This window comes from Mya arenaria, chromosome 7, assembly GCF_026914265.1.
Source record: "Mya arenaria isolate MELC-2E11 chromosome 7, ASM2691426v1".
NCBI lineage: Eukaryota > Metazoa > Mollusca > Bivalvia > Myida > Myidae > Mya > Mya arenaria.
Window position 1 is genome coordinate 71,065,783 of NC_069128.1, and position 16,110 is coordinate 71,081,892.

At 37.3% G+C, this 16,110-nt stretch overlaps 1 protein-coding gene across 1 annotated transcript; it reads right to left on the minus strand.

Annotated features, from left to right (window-relative positions):
* Positions 1 to 2,442: 2,442 nt before the first annotated feature.
* On the minus strand, positions 2,443 to 10,976 carry LOC128240866 (uncharacterized). The gene is made up of 6 exons (XM_052957822.1): positions 10,936 to 10,976; positions 9,176 to 9,280; positions 8,289 to 8,445; positions 7,615 to 7,710; positions 5,691 to 5,807; positions 2,443 to 5,217 (listed from the first exon to the last, which is right to left on the minus strand). Exons 2-6 carry the CDS (start codon positions 9,248 to 9,250, stop codon positions 3,482 to 3,484), a joined length of 2,181 nt encoding a protein of 726 aa, XP_052813782.1. The 5' UTR covers positions 9,251 to 9,280; positions 10,936 to 10,976; the 3' UTR covers positions 2,443 to 3,481.
* Positions 10,977 to 16,110: the final 5,134 nt, after the last annotated feature.

Here is a 16,110-nt window from a genome sequence, read left to right on the forward strand (position 1 = left end):
TGGATGTCTGTCCTCCACAATTGCTTAAAACCACTCAACTTCTGATAACAGCTTCACGGAAATCTGATCCTCAAAGAATGGACCCCAAACCATTCAAAACATTTCTCAACAGCTTGTATTCCAACTTAAAGTCAAAATTACTCGGTTTACCAATACATACTGGCCGAGATTACACAAAAGTTTCTTAAAAAATCCAGAGATATGAGCTGTACAATGTGTTAAGAAAAATGTTGATATGTCGACTTATGCATATTAATTAGAGAGGTTATGACCCAAACACTTCAAATGCCGAGCGCTCCTTTAGAGATACTAATAATTCCTATAACCATGGGCGGCTCCTTTAGAGATACTAATAATTCCTATAACCATGGGCGGCTCCTTTAGAGATACTAATAATTCCTATAACCATGGGCGGCTCGAGGTGTTTGACCTTATAGGGGGCGCAACTTGGGGGCACAACCTTTTGCTATTTGCCCCTCCATCAGAACCGAAATTCATATGGTTTATAAAGTTGGCATAGCAGTTTGGGTGTTCTTCCCTGAAGTTTTTTAACAATTTCTAGTCCGAAATGGTGCATTTTGAGCATATATTATCTTTGTTCTCCAATATTCGCTCTAGCCCCCCCCCCTCTCTCCCCCCCCCCCGAATCTGCTACTAATATTTAATTTGTTTCATTTTGAATGATATGTAGTAGAGGAAAATTATATTCTTTGTGACAACTCAAAAAGAATATCATTCACCTGCAAACAAACAGCATAGCACTTTATTCAGACGTCTACATAAATGGGACTTTTTGATATTTTGTTACTTACTTAATTCAACAAAGGCTGTAGCATGAATGGCTGGTTGACATCACGTGATGTACAGATGTTTTCAATAAAACTAAATATCTGACAGTTTAGTACGAGTCCCTGTGGGCAAGTGGATAAGATATCAGTTTTCAAATATTTTATTGACTGTACTGGCGTTGGTTCGCTCTCCACTTCAACTAGGTTGTTGTTTATATTTTAATTGTATTTTTTTTCTGCTATTTCGGTTTAGAAGAGTTAAATAATCATAATAAATTTTTGGTGCCAAAACATGAGCGAGTCTCTTTAAAGTGACAGTCTTATTCAAAATCAATACATACACACGTATAAAAAACATCAACTTTGACTGAGAAACTCTCATCTACTAACTAAATAAAGCATTTATGGAAAATATTAATTACTGATAAACAAGACTGTAACCGTGTTTTTTATAGCAGAAAGCGCAAAAAATATTAAATGATTGGTGAATGCTAAAAGATTTACTGTGGTCTACTATAGTCTCATGGGATAGAAATACCGTGTTTTATGCTCATTGTTTTATCCTTCATCAAAAGCATTGTTTACGACATTTATCCATCCTTTTTGGAAAATTAAAACAATATTATTAATTGTGGTAAACCTTATTTGGGAGTAAGAGTGCATCTTTAAATAAAATTATATTTGATAAGATATTGCCCGTAATAAAACTTGACCAGGATAACGGGAATAAACATTCTGACAGTGTTAAATTCTGACGATGTGTTAAATTCTGACGATGTGTTAAATTCTGACGATGTGTTAAATTCTGACGATGTGTTTTGAGTCAAACTGGACACTACATGTAGCTGCTTCTGTGTTTAGCAAAACGCGGCTAACAACTTATAACCAAGACCAATTCTAATTTAAGAGAACTAATGAGCTGAAAAAAATTAACATCTGATAGTTCCAACAGCAAAAAAGTCGCAACCCGGAAAATTATTTTTGAGGATGAGGGACTGGGCCCTAGTTACGGTAAAGGGGCTTAAAACTGCGGTAAAAATTATTTTCCATTCCTACAATTCTTATTGAATTTATCCAGCAAAAAATGAGTAGTGGTTCAACACAATCAATTGAACATTTGACCTAGTGAGCTCCTCTTTAAAACTGACTCGCCTATATATTTTAAGTTTTTATTTCTTCGAGACAAGCGTTTTGGCCGGTAAGAGAAATTTGTTTTTTATTTGTCCTAGTTGATTGTATACTCACTTTTGATAAACCATCAGGTCATACAAGCTCATTGGCTTAGATTCAGAAGAGATGCCATTCGGAACCAATGAAACTGCATAATTATTATTGACGACGAGATTTTCATAGAGTTATGACCCTTGATAATAAAAGCGAAATTGTGTACTGTAACTATCTCATGATGAATAACCATTGAATGCAAACAATTTTATTCTTTATCATTTATACTTCTTTTTGAAACTGCATTACTAGATTCAGTATACACTTCTCCTGATGAAGTTTCATGAAAATTGGGAACAAGATGTATGTCTCCGCTACTGCCAGACTGTGAAGGAAAACCCGGTACATGGACTTTATTCCTTTTGAAGAGCCGTGTAATATAACCAGTATTATTTAACAGAACATCCAATATCAATAAAAAAGTCATATGTACATGATTATTTTTTATTACTTATTATTAAAGCAATACACCACTTGAATCAATTAACTGAACAATTATGCTGAACCTGTTCACTGTCAAACTGGATACAGTAACAGGATAATAAATACCAACTTAATACTGTACACATTTTAAATTTATAAATAGTTAAATATTTGGGACGTTTATACTTGCCTACTGGCATATTAGGCAGATTGCTCACAATATCATTGTGGACTTTTAAGGCTGAAATATTTTTAATTGATTATGTGCTCCCATGTTTAAATGAAAAAAATACAGCTGAAGCATTCCCTTAAATCTTGTTAAAAATACAACAGATCACAAGTTGTTTTATACTGGGCCCAAGTCTCCAGAAGGAGTTGGAGACTCAGACTCAGAAAAGCTATAATTTAATTTTGATCTAAATTTGTTATGATTGGAGCTAAGATGCGTTACAATGACCTGTTCTACAATCAGGTTTGCCTTTTATTTTCATTTTTTCATTAGTTATATTAAAGATATTTTGAAACATTTTTTTTTTTTTTTTTTACCCCAAGTCTGAACTCAGACTCAATATGTTAGTGAAAACAGAACCTGAACAATTGGCTCACTGTCAGCATAAGCAGGTTCAGCACGATGAGAAGATGTTTGACATACAGTCGAACCCCATTAGCTCAACTCGCTTAGGACGATTTCATCGTTGGCTCGAACGGAATGTTAAGGACAAATTTCTTTACACTAAACATAAGCATTCCCGCTTGGCTCGATTTCTCCGAGACTCGAGGTATTTATGCTGGTCCCTTCGAGCCAACAGGGTTCGACTGTTCATGGAAAAAATACGTAACTCAATAAATGATCGTTTATTTGTTTGTTGAGAGTGCAAGTCAACCGAGAGGGTAGTAACACAACCTGTGCGTGATAGCGTCACTTGACAACTAGGTCAAAAGGACACATATTATTCTTGGAAATTCAGTCATGAATAATAAATAATTTTAAATATATAAATAAAAGACAGTTTTCGATCTGAATTGGCCAATGTGTGACCTTTTCATCAGATGTTCATGTCCTGTTTAATATCAAATAAACCATGAAAGTTTCTGGTCTCCACATCCTTCGGGCTCTCTTCATGATCCGAGGCCAAATACCCTCCGATCTCTGTATCATTAGAGTCTCCATTGTCATTTGTATCTGAATCTTCCGCACACGATTTCTCATCAGGATCTTTTGATTGAAGCTTCTCTGTGTACGAAGGATCAGGTTCCAAATCTGCACTGTTTGAATTTAAGTTCTCATCACTGAAAGTACTCGGAACTGCTGTTAATGCTGTTTGTTTTTTTGTTGATTGGTTGTCAGTTTCATTTCCCTCATTATCACTCTCACTTTCTTCATCAGATAAATCATGACACTCATCTTCATTGTCATCATTTTCTGGGTACAGATCTGACTCAGTTTTTGTAGTTTTCGACACGTCTTTACCATTGTTTTCAACTAATAGATCCAACCCAGTTTTACCCTCTTGAATACCCTTCAAAAGCATGGCGACAAACTTACTGTATGATTCATCATTTGACAGAGTCGGAAGTGACTTTGTATAAGATCTATAAGCATGTGCGTCCGAGCATCCGTGTTTCTGAAGGAGATGGTTTTCGAAATCCCATCTTCTGGTGAACTTCCTATCACACAGTACACATTGGTATGGTTTCTCCTTTGAATGAGTTCGAAGATGTCTCTTAAGATCATGTCTATCTCTGGTGGTTAAATAACAAACAGGACATTGGTACCTTCCTACTGCTAGTTTGGTAATATCTAAAAGGGCTGTTTCATGGGATGGCTCATCTACTGCTGGAGATTTAAACAGTTTTCCAGGGGGTCGAACATAAGATTGTGAGCTTGGTTCATCTTTAATGTCAGCATTGAAGTTTTTTAGTGATTTTGGAGTCACAGGTCTTCGAGATTTGGAATGTTTCGATTTGGAAGGTGATTGCTTAACATTTGAATTTGATTGTGAAGTAAGAGTACCGGTTTCCATTTCATCATTGTTATTTGTGTAACTGTCCATGTCATCAAATTCTTGCTTTACATGGACAGCATTGGAATCAAGTTCTGATTCTTGCTTAACCACTCGACTACTCTTAAAAGGGGATAACTGCTTTGATCTCTTTCTCAATTTCGATTTCTTTTGGGACTTCTTTTTTGGTGTTTTATAGCCTTTACCTACAGCCAAATCACCACTTGAGTCCAATTTAATTTTCATATGTAAATTAGGCTTGAGAACTGATATCAAAGATTTCGTATTTTGACATGTTTTCGGAATATCACTTATTTCTGAGGTTTGAATAAGCGACATAAAATCTGACAGGGAGCTAATACCATGTTCATCTCTGTTAGTTAATAAAGACAAACTCTCTCCAGAGCTACAGGCCATAGCTGTATTGTCATTATTAGAACATGCCTTCATATCTTGGCTTGTGTGAACAATACCGAAAGATTCAACATCATTTTCGTTCAATCCTTTACACTCTCCTTCACAAATTGAGGTAGCATTCGTTCGGCAAGTAGCATTACTCCGGCAAGTAGCATTCCTATGGGTCGAGCCCTGATCATCAGAATAAGAATTTTCACCAGGAAAATTTAGTTTCAAAAACTTCTCTCTAAAGCTGTTATAAATTATTTCATTTTCAACCCCACTTTCTTCATTTTCCAAGCAATTTTCTTGCTCAAAATTTAAGTCCTCAGATTCAAATTGTGTTTCACACTTGACTGGAATACCTTTTCTTCTTGTGATTTCTGTAAACGAGAAATACATTTTTGTAAAACCATGAATATTATACTTAAACAGAAGAAACTTTTGTTGTTGTCACAATATTTTTTTATAATAATTTATTGCATTCCATGTATATCACAATATACTTTCAGACGTTAAGGTCGTTCTGATTTTTAATGACTTAACATTCATAAAAAAGATAACACTTCTATAAAGGTAGGCAACAATGGATAAATAGCTTATTATCCTGACAAACTCACAAAAGTAGTCAAAACACAATTTTTTTAGCCTTTGTAGTGGTCATAAGTGTTGTTTTTCCCTTTTTTCAGGTTGGGAGTATAAAAACAAGAAACTGTTTATTCATTGTGGCACTACTTAAAGCGTTTGCTTAATAAACATGCCAAACTAAGTAGTGGCATTCAGTGTGGGTATTTAAACTAGTTTCTATGGACAGAGGTTCACACTTGTCAAAACATGTATCAAAAGATAGCCCTACCTTGGGCATTATCACCATGTCCGTGGTTACGGCCTGTTAACTGATGGGAAAGTCTGTGCTGAGGTGCCAACTTCTTTCTCTTAGCTGACCCTTGTATGCTGTTTCTCTTTCTTTTGACTGAAATAATAACACAGATTTTTTGTCTTAGTTTACCTTCATTTTATCATAATTTTACTATCAATTAAAAGTAAATTGTAACTGTATCCAATTGTTGCATTGCATAATTGGTTACTTATGGTTTCCATTTATTAGGCCAAGACAACCACCAGTTTCAATGTTACCAAAAGTATAAAAACTAGAAAAACCACAATGCAAGGAAACCATGATTTTAATATGGGCAATCAGAATTTATAGCCAATTAATTTCTTGTATGAGGCAAAAGTAGCAGCCATTATCTTTACTTTTATCAAAAATTGACATCACCGAAAATTACTCACTTAACTTACGGTAGGTTTCTTATGTGTTTAGTTCTCATAAATTCTAACTTAAGTTGTTGGGCGGAAACCATTTTTCTATTTTTAGTAACTGTGACCTTTGACCCTACCCACCTCAAAAGCATTCCCAAACTTGCTCTTAAGCTACCTACACATCAACTTTCATCAATATCCACCAATTCTAAATTAAGTTATTGGGTAGAAACCATTTATCTTCTTTTTTTTCGTAACAGAGACCTTTGACCCCACTCCCTCAAAAGCAATCCCAAGCTAGCTCTTCACATAAGCTACCTACATGTACACACCAACAGTCCCAAGCTAGCTCCTTACATAAGCTACCAACACACCAACTTCCATCACTATCCATCAATGCTAGCTCAGTCCCAAGCTAGCTCCTTACATAAGCTACCAACAAACCAACTTCCATCACTATCCATCAATGCTAGCTTAAGTTATTGGGCAGAAACCCATGTTTAACGCCAGCCCGTACACCCAACAACATCCCCATACTAATAACCTAGTTTTCGTTAATAATTATACTGGTAAAGAACTCTCAGGGCTTGTTCAAATTCTGGACTAGCACATGTATTTTTAAAAATTTTGATGCCAGAACTTTTCATGCAAACAAATCTTCATTTTTTTACAGTGTTAAGAAAAATGCAGGAAGACAGTTTTTCATGGATTTGAGTCGATCTTGCTTGATAAGAATTTTCAGACTAAATTGACATAAGCTCTATTTATCTAGAACAAGAGCACCATGCATGATCCAGCAATTATCAGAGCCAGAGTCATGGGCCTTGGTATACAGGAGTGTATTGTGTTTATGGCAACATGTGTACCAAGTTTCATTTCAATTTCTTTAAAGGGACTGTACACCAGATTGGCACCAAAAAAAAGTTTTTTTTCTGTAATGAATCTCAGGACAATTCTTTAATAGAATGTGTTATGCTTTGTTATCATAATTGTAAAAAAAAGTACCAAAATGTAAAAATAATTGTGTTTGAGACCGGGTTCGAACCCGTGTCGCCAAAATTACAGTCGAGCGCTGTATCCACTGAGCTACGAAGGATAACTCTAAACAAGTGGTATATTATAAGCTTTATACTTAACTTGGTAATATTACGTGACAACATCGACTAGCCAATCACACATAAGGAATGAATTCTACTAGGTAGACATACCCAGTAAACTATTTTAATGGAAAAATACGAAATAACTGCTAAACTTAAATAAATTGTAAACTATGTGGTACTTCAGTTAGTAAATTTCAATGCATTGTACAAATAAATACCAAGTTTATGTCAGTTTTCGACAATTTTCTTTTTTTCTTGCAAATTGGTCATCTGGTGCACAGTTGCTTTAAGGGAAGAGTTATAGTCAAGGTGTTGAAGTGTTTGCACGATGGTTATGATACCAAGACTGTGACGTTGCCTTGACCTTTTTCTTTCCAAAACAGACAGGCTAAATTTAATTATCATTGACCAACTTACTAGACTTGAGGTAGGTATTTCGCGCTGTAGCAACATCACAACTTGCCCACTGGAAATACTTCAATGGGAAACCGTCATCACTGTCATCACCACAGGCTATAAAATAACCATTCAAAATATAATAAGATTAAGAGTTACAACCTAAAAGATCCTTTAATAAGTGTTAAAGGCAAAGATCCCTTTAATAGATATTATTTCTGGTTTCCTTCTATAGCTAATAAAACAGTGGACAGTGTGTACATAGCATTCACTGTAAGATACACAAGTTCCATGACCATCATTGCGGCATACTTTGAGAGGCCCAGATAAAATCTTTGCAAGTCATCCGCAATATGCTAACACACTTTTTACTGATCTTTTAAGGCAGCTACATGTAGTTCTGACATAGTTTTCACTAACCATGTCGGGGCCACTACCCAAATATTCACCAATTATAATATCTGATATTTGTGAAATGTTTCTTTGTTTGTACTTGTACTATGTAATATACCAGAATGAAGATTGTGAAAGATGAATGTTCTGAGCCTGATTCAAGTCATAGTCGTAGCATAGCTGACCGCCACAGACTCTAGAGGTTGTGCAAACCCAGAAACAGACTGGAGATAAGCCTTAAGTAGCAAAACATTTCAAGCAGACCCTGTTTAAATTAACTTCCAGTCTCAAATCATAATCACCTGTACAGAAGCTGAGAAACTTGGACTTGATTTCAGCAACATTGGTCGAGTTCAGGAATTCACAACCTTTCTCTGACCCCAGACCAGCTACGTGGAATTCCCGAGTGTTGGCAGTCAGAAGAAGAGTTTCCTCCCCTGTTTCTGATAACCGGTGAAGCTGAAGTGTTTTTGTTAAAAATTTTATGGTTAGTGAGTAGTGACCTCATATAATATTTTGTATTGTTTAATGGGTTTACAGTCGAAACCTGTTAGCTTCATATCCCAGGGACCCATATAAGTACTTCGAGCCTCGCGAATATCAAGCGAAGCGGGAATGCTTACATACAGTAAAACAAAATCAGCCCTTTACATCCAGTTTGAGCCAACGAGAACATCAATCCAAGTGATATCAAGCCAAGGGATTTCAACTGTACACATAATTATGTATAGTGAAGGTTTGAAAAACAATTTGAAGGGTATTGCATATATAATAAGTAAACTTATTGAAGTCTGAATTCTTGTTCTTTTTAAGTTAAAAGTTTTTGCATGAAACAGACAATGCCACTTTTTTTCTCCAAAAAAACAGACATGCTACAAAAAGTTTCTTAGTTTCCTGTTTTTTTTTGGAAGTGAAATCAGATTTTTGTTTACTTTGACCTTATCACTTTCAATTACTTCTTATTGACACACTGATGTCAGATAAATTTGGAATACTGAATATTACTGTAGATAGTATGCTGTAATACTCCACGAAAAATTCAAATTATTGCCTGCATAACATAATTATTAAACCATACACATTAAGTTCTTCATATAAAATAATTCCATTTTTTCTCATTATTTCCCCCCTAAATTTTGTATATCCCAGCTTTTTATCTACAGCAAAATATGGTCCATTAATGATTTACCAAATGCTGTATTTCCCATTTGAGGACAGTTCTCAGAGATTTTTGGCTTTCCGAATTACTCCAGTTAACATCCATTTCATCTACAATCAAATCAGAGGGGCATGTCTGAAACAGAAAGGATTAATAATGCAATTATTTGGGATATGGTATTAATATTAAGATCAAAAATTGACAAAAATCTGTTGATTTTCTTGGAATTTGTCGAGAATCGAGTCTGGTTTTCCCTATCAGTGTAAAGATATATATAATTATATTATTAGAATGAAATACCTTTCATTGGGACATTTACTTTTAAAGCAAAAACATTGCAATTAACAGCTCTCTGATAACCTTTATTAAATGTGAATGTCATCAGCATTTAAATCTATATTGTTTTAACAAATAAATAATTCTTAGTAGGAACTGTTATGACAGGGTAATATAAATGTACAATTGTTTGAAAACTGATACAAAATTAAACTGATACAAAATTTATAAAAACAAATAGTGAAATACTACAATTTTGTGGAACTTTATTCTATAATAATTATACCATTGTAATAGGTCTGCATATCCATATAAAAATTTATTAGTGTGTCACTGGTTTTATTTCGAAAATATCAAGTATTTCTCAAGTACATGTTACTGTGTTACTCAAGTCTTGAATGTAAAAAAACCCCTCCACTTCAGAGCTAAACGGGGTCCCTAACCAGAAAAACAGTATCCATTACAGTATCGCCCAATATTGGTACCCAGATTTTCCAAGTGATAAAACCAGAAACCAGAGCCTAGCTAGAGATGAGACCGTACCAAGACATCAGGCTAGGAGCATGCTTGCAGTTAAACACACTGGAAAGCAGACTATTTTTTTTCCAACCTTGCTGTGAAGGATATCCTGCGAAAGTGCAAGCACTTATTTCCAATGGGGTCCATTGTTTTTGCTGAAGGGACAGCATCGGAAGAGATAGTGGTTGGATACAAGAAGTCCGGGTGTGATACCCTAGCTCTTTTTCAAAGAGACTCCTTGGTTCTTTTATGTGCTAGGTGTAAAGCACCGATACATGGGTACAACTTTCCTGGGTTAAACCAGTACTGGGTACACCACTTTTCCAAGCACTACCCTTTAAATACCAAGTGCCAGGGAAGGGAGCTACTTGTTCCAATTTTTTAAGTCTTTCGCAATGACACGGCAAGGGATCAAACCCACAACCTTCCGCTCCATAGGCTGTTGCTTTAACCACTAGGCCACGGAGACCGTTAAGATTCTAAGGAGTTGTGCTGAATCCTTACAAAGGGTTATTATCCTTAAACAACCACATAACTTTTCCAGATTTATAAGCAAGATTTTACCACATATTTAACGCTTTATTAGACCTGGCCTTGCCTTTAAAAAGGACTCATATAAAATGCACTTTTTAATGACGACAAAGTGTTGCACAATCACTAATAGTGTTAAGATCCTGATACAGGACAAATGTTGGTATATGCTGAAATATTGTAGCAGGACAAATGTTGGTATATGCTGAAATATTGAAGCAGGACAAATGTTGGTATATGCTGAAATATTGAAGCAGGACAAATGTTGGTATATGCTGAAATATTGAAGCAGGACAAATGTTGGTATATGCTGAAATATTGTCTTTGTAGTTCATAATTTTGAATAGCATTAGTAATGCAACTCATTAAAAAGGCTTAGAGGTTAACTTCCATGAGAATCAGTCCTTGTGGGCGAGCGGATTTTATTAACTTTTAGTGTCAGTTTTCTAAAAACAAACCTGTACCAGTTTGGGTTCCCTCCCCTCTATATCCAGTTTTTTTAATACCTGATTTGCATTTTTTCTGGAATTCCGGTATCAAAGAGTAAATTAATTATAATTTCAGTGTTTCCAGATGCAAAAAACAAAAATTTAGTGTCCAAAAATATGAGCGATTCCCTTTAAATACCCGCGAGTGGTAAGAAACTAGCAAATAAAGAGGTGGAAATGTGAAATTTAAAGGTTTTATTTCAAGGGTACATTAAAAAAAAGTTTTTTTCGTACGTTACAAACCTTTTATCTGGTTATTTTTGTATTTTCACGTAAAACACTATACCTTCTATTTGAAGAGTATTTCTTAATGATTCTAAAATGCGGAACGGAAAACGGTCGAACTGGATTGCTCTAAACCATTAGTTCAATTATGGCTTGATCTCGTCGTGAATCCATCGCCAAATTTGACGAATTAATGCGCGCACGGGCGTATCAACCCCAGCGCAGTAAGAGCTGCGTTGGTCAACGACCTAATTTACATTAACATTTACATCGAAAATATCTAGTAAGCAATCTGCTTCAATCGCTATGTTATGGCGATCTGCCGATGCGATTTCCGAGATACGGTTATAAAAGTCTGCAGGCCTAGCGGCCTACAGCCTTAAAACTGCTGTGACTGGTTTATGCTGACCGCTGTCCTCAGGTGTAACAATTGGTCTGACAGTTTTTATTCTGACCACTGATAACAGGTGTATTAACTGCTGTGCGACACGGTTTAAACCTGACCGCTGTCCACAACTGGTGTTACAGGGTATTTTAAACTAATATGTTCTGCTGTCCACGGGTGCATCGGGCGGAACGACAGTGTTTAAGCTATTCGCTGTCCACAGGTGAATTAAATAATGTGACAGTGTTTAACCTCGACGCTGTCCACATGTGTAACAACTGGTAGGACAGACAATAGGTGTTACTACTGGTTTGACCGGGTTTTAACAAAAACACTGTCCACAGGTGTATCAAATGGTGTGACAGGGTTTTGAACTGACCACTCTACACAGGTGCAATAACTGGTGTGACAAGGTTTTAACCTGACCGCTCTACACAGGTGTAAGCACTGGTGTGACAAGGTTTCAAACTGACCGCTATACACAGGTATAATAATTGGTGTGACAAGGTTTTAACCCGACCGCTCTACACAGGTGTAAGAACTGGTGTGACAGGGTTTTAACCTGACTGCTCTACACAGGTGCAATAACTGGTGTGACAGGGTTTTAAACTGACCGCTCTACACAGCTGTAATAACTGGTGTGACAAAGTTTTAAACTGACCGCTCTACACAGGTGTAATAACTGGTGTGACAAAGTTTTAAACTGACCGCTCTACACAGGTGTAGTAACTGGTGTGACAAGGTTTTAAACTGACCGCTCTACACAGATGTAATAACTGGTGTGACAAGGTTTTAAACTGACCGCTCTTCACAGGTGTAATAACTGGTGTGACAAGGTTTTAAACTGACCGCTCTACACAGGTGTAATAACTGGTGTGACAAGGTTTTAAACTGACCGCTCTACACACGAGTAATAACTGGTGTGACAGTGTTTTAAACTGAATGCTCTACACAGGTGTAATAACTGGTGTGACAAGGTTTTAAACTGACCGCTCTACACAGGAGTAATAACTGGTGTGACAAGGTTTTAAACTGACCGCTCTACACAGGTGTAAGAACTGGTGTAACAAGGTTTTAAACTGACCGCTCTACACACGAGTAATAACTGGTGTAACAAGGTTTTAACCTGACTTCTGCCCACAAGTGTAACGACTGGTGTGACAAGGTTTTAACTTGACTTCTGCCCACAAGTGTAACGACTGGTGTGACAAGGTTTTAACTTGACTTCTGCCCACAAGTGTAACGACTGGTGTAACAAGGTTTTAACTTGACTTCTGCCCACAAGTGTAACGACTGGTGTGACAAGGTTTTAACTTGACTTCTGCCCACAAGTGTAATGACTGGTTTGATAGTGCTTAAACCTGACAAGTGCCCATAGGTGCACCTACTGGTGTGGTATGGTTTAACCTGACCGCTGTCCACATGTGTATCAACTTCTGATACAGAGTTTACCTAACCGCTGTCCACAGGTGTAAGAACTGCTGTGGCAGGGTTTAACCTGTCCACTGTCAGCAAATGCAATGTGTTTTTAGCTGCATGATCACTGACCACAGGTATAACAACTAGTGCGAAAGGGTTTTAACCTGACCACTGTTCACACATGCAACGACTGGTGTGATGTGGTTTTAAGTTCTTCACCTAACCACTGTCCACATGTGCAACGATTGGTGTGATAGTGTTTTTACCTGATCACTGCCCAGAGGAATAACAACCGGTGTTACAGCTTTTTTACCTGACCACTGTCCACAGATGCATCGAGAGGTATGTCTGTGTTTTAACGTGACCGCTGTTCACATGTGTAGCATTTGGTATGGCAGGGTTAAACCTGACAGCTGCCCTCAGGTAAAACGACCTGTTTAACAAAATTTTAAACTGACTACTGTCCACAGATGTTACGACTGGTGTGGTATGGTTTTAACCTAACTACTGATCACAGGTGTTACGACTGCTGTGACCGGGTTTTAACCTAACTACTGATCACAGGTGTTACGACTGCTGTGACAGGGTTTTAACCTAACTACTGATCACAGGTGTTACGACTGCTGTGACAGGGTTTTAACCTAACTACTGATCACAGGTGTTACGACTGCTGTAACAGGGTTTTAACCTAACTATTGATCACAGGTGTTACGACTGCTGTGACAGGGTTTTAACCTAACTACTGAACACAGGTGTTACGACTGCTGCGACAGGGTTTTAACCTAACTACTGATCACAGGTGTTACGACTGCTGCGACAGGGTTTTAACCTAACTACTGATCACAGGTGTAATGTTTGTTTTGACAGGGTTTTAACCTGACTGCTGTCCTTATGTGTTACCTTTGGTTTGACAGCGTTTTAACCTGACCGCTGTCCACAGGTGTAATAACTGCTGTTACAGAGTTTTATCCTGTCCACAGGTGTAACAATTAATGTTACAGAGTTCTACCCTGACATCTGTCCACAGGTGTAACAACTACTGTTACAGAGTTCTACCCTGACATATGTCCACAGGTGTAACAACTGCTGTTACAGAGTTCTACCCTGACCACTGTCCACAGGTGTAACAACAGCTGTTACAGAGTTCTACCCTGACATCTGTCCACAGCTGTAACAACTGCTGTTACAGAGTTCTACCCTGACATCTGTCCACAGGTGTAACAACAGCTGTTACAGACACCTACTCTGACAACTATCCACATGTGTTCCACCTGCATGTGAATCGGCTGGTGCGACATGAATGTGACATTGACCTACGAACAAGGTCAGTACATGAAAAGTTTATCTTGCCTTTACGTGTCAAATACATATGGCAAGTTATTTTAAATTGCCTCTGAACATAAAAAATACCACCCATACTTGACAACCTACACTGTTATGTCCTTATATTCAGAATTCCCTTGTGAATAAACACTTAGTGTATCTTTCATCTTAGAGGTAGGGACATGGGTCTTGCACACGACATGTTGTCTTCGTATGTGGAACACATGTAGCAAGTGATTTTAAAATCTGTCCATACAAGGGAAAGTAACAGCCCTGACACGACAACCTATACTCTATGTCCTTATATGCAGCACTCCATTGTGAATAAACACTAAGTGTGACCTTGACCTTTGAGGTAGGGACACGGGTCTTGCACGCGACACGTCGTCTTGGTATGTGGAACACATGTGTCAAGTTTTTTTTTAAATCTGTCCATACAAGGGAAAGTTACAGCCCGGACACGACAACCTATACTCTATGTCCTTATATGCAGCACTCCATTGTAAATAAACACTATGTGTGACCTTGACCTTTGAGGCAGGGACACGGGTCTTGCACACGACAAGTCGTCTTGGTATGTGGAACACATGTGGCAAGTTATTTTAAAATCTGTCCATACAAGAGAAAGTTACAGCCCGGACACGACAACCTATACTCTATGTCCTTATATGCAGCACTCCATTGTAAATAAACACTAAGTGTGACCTTGACCTTTGAGGTAGGGACACGAGTCTTGCACGCCACACGTCGTCTTGGTATGTGGAACACATGTGGCAAGTTATTTTAAAATCTGTCCATACAAGGGAAAGTTACAGACCCGGACGGACGGACGGTGCGATTTTAATATGCCCACCTTCGGGGGCATAAAAATGAGCATAAAATCGTTTATAGTAGAAGTTACACCATTCAAAAGTTTTTTTTTAAAGCAGTCACAAATGTCGAAATGACAATTTTGGAATATTGCCAAACTGCCGTAGGGAAAATAGCTTTAGCCGGAACAATTTACCTGTTTAAAATATGAACCTGTGTTTTCCGTAAAGTATCATCACCCATACACGGCACTACATTCCCCGATTTTTGAAAATATCCATATTCAATTGTATTGTTAAAACAAATCAGCGCGTCCACTACATTCCCTGATTTTTGAAAATATCCATATTCAATTGTATTTTTAAAACAAATCAGCGCGTCCGCTTTAGCCCGGAAGTGGCTTTCGCTCGTTTTGCCATGTTCTCTTTTTGGCTTCGGAGCTAATGTTTACAGGGCATGCGTAGGGTCGTTTATCTGGGTCATACTGCTCTCTTAATCTAAGCCGAAAGGTCTTTTAGTCATGGTTAAATTGATGTGTGCCTTTTCTGTTGGTGGAGGTTCAAGTTGGCCAAGTTTTCAGTTTCGGATAATTGCGATTTTCTCGTAAGTGGTTAAGTATACATCGAAAATGCAATGTTCGTGAATTTGTTGTTCAATTTAAGGTGTGGAAGACTTTTGGCAACGTATAGTTTAATGTTTGACAAGAGAGCCGCAAAGATGCCAACACTTGTCCGTTGTTATTTTTTCAGCTATAAATATGGGCAAGGTTAAAGTTTGTCCCGACGTCGACACCAATGCTATGACAAAACCTGGAGTTTTTTCTTCAAAAAACAGACATGTTAAAAGCGACCAAAAACTGATTTGGTATTCCTAAGCACACACTTCAATTAATCTGTAGCATATGTGGTGCTAGGAGGAGTACATTGAGCAGGCGTGAATAGCAGCATGAACATTCATATAATTATTTATACATATCAGTAACCAACAAA

What these genes read in the sequence shown, in the direction of transcription:
- LOC128240866 (XM_052957822.1), bottom strand. Translation starts at nt 9,250, where the DNA reads ATGGATGTTAACTGGAGTAATTCGGAAAGCCAAAAATCTCTGAGAACT. An exon ending in GTTTCTCAGCTTCTGTACAG is followed by an intron (nt 7,711 to 8,288) that starts GTGATTATGATT and finishes GTTATTTTATAG; the next exon opens with CCTGTGGTGATGACAGTGAT. An exon ending in AAATACCTACCTCAAGTCTA is followed by an intron (nt 5,808 to 7,614) that starts GTAAGTTGGTCA and finishes TTATTATTTCAG; the next exon opens with TCAAAAGAAAGAGAAACAGC.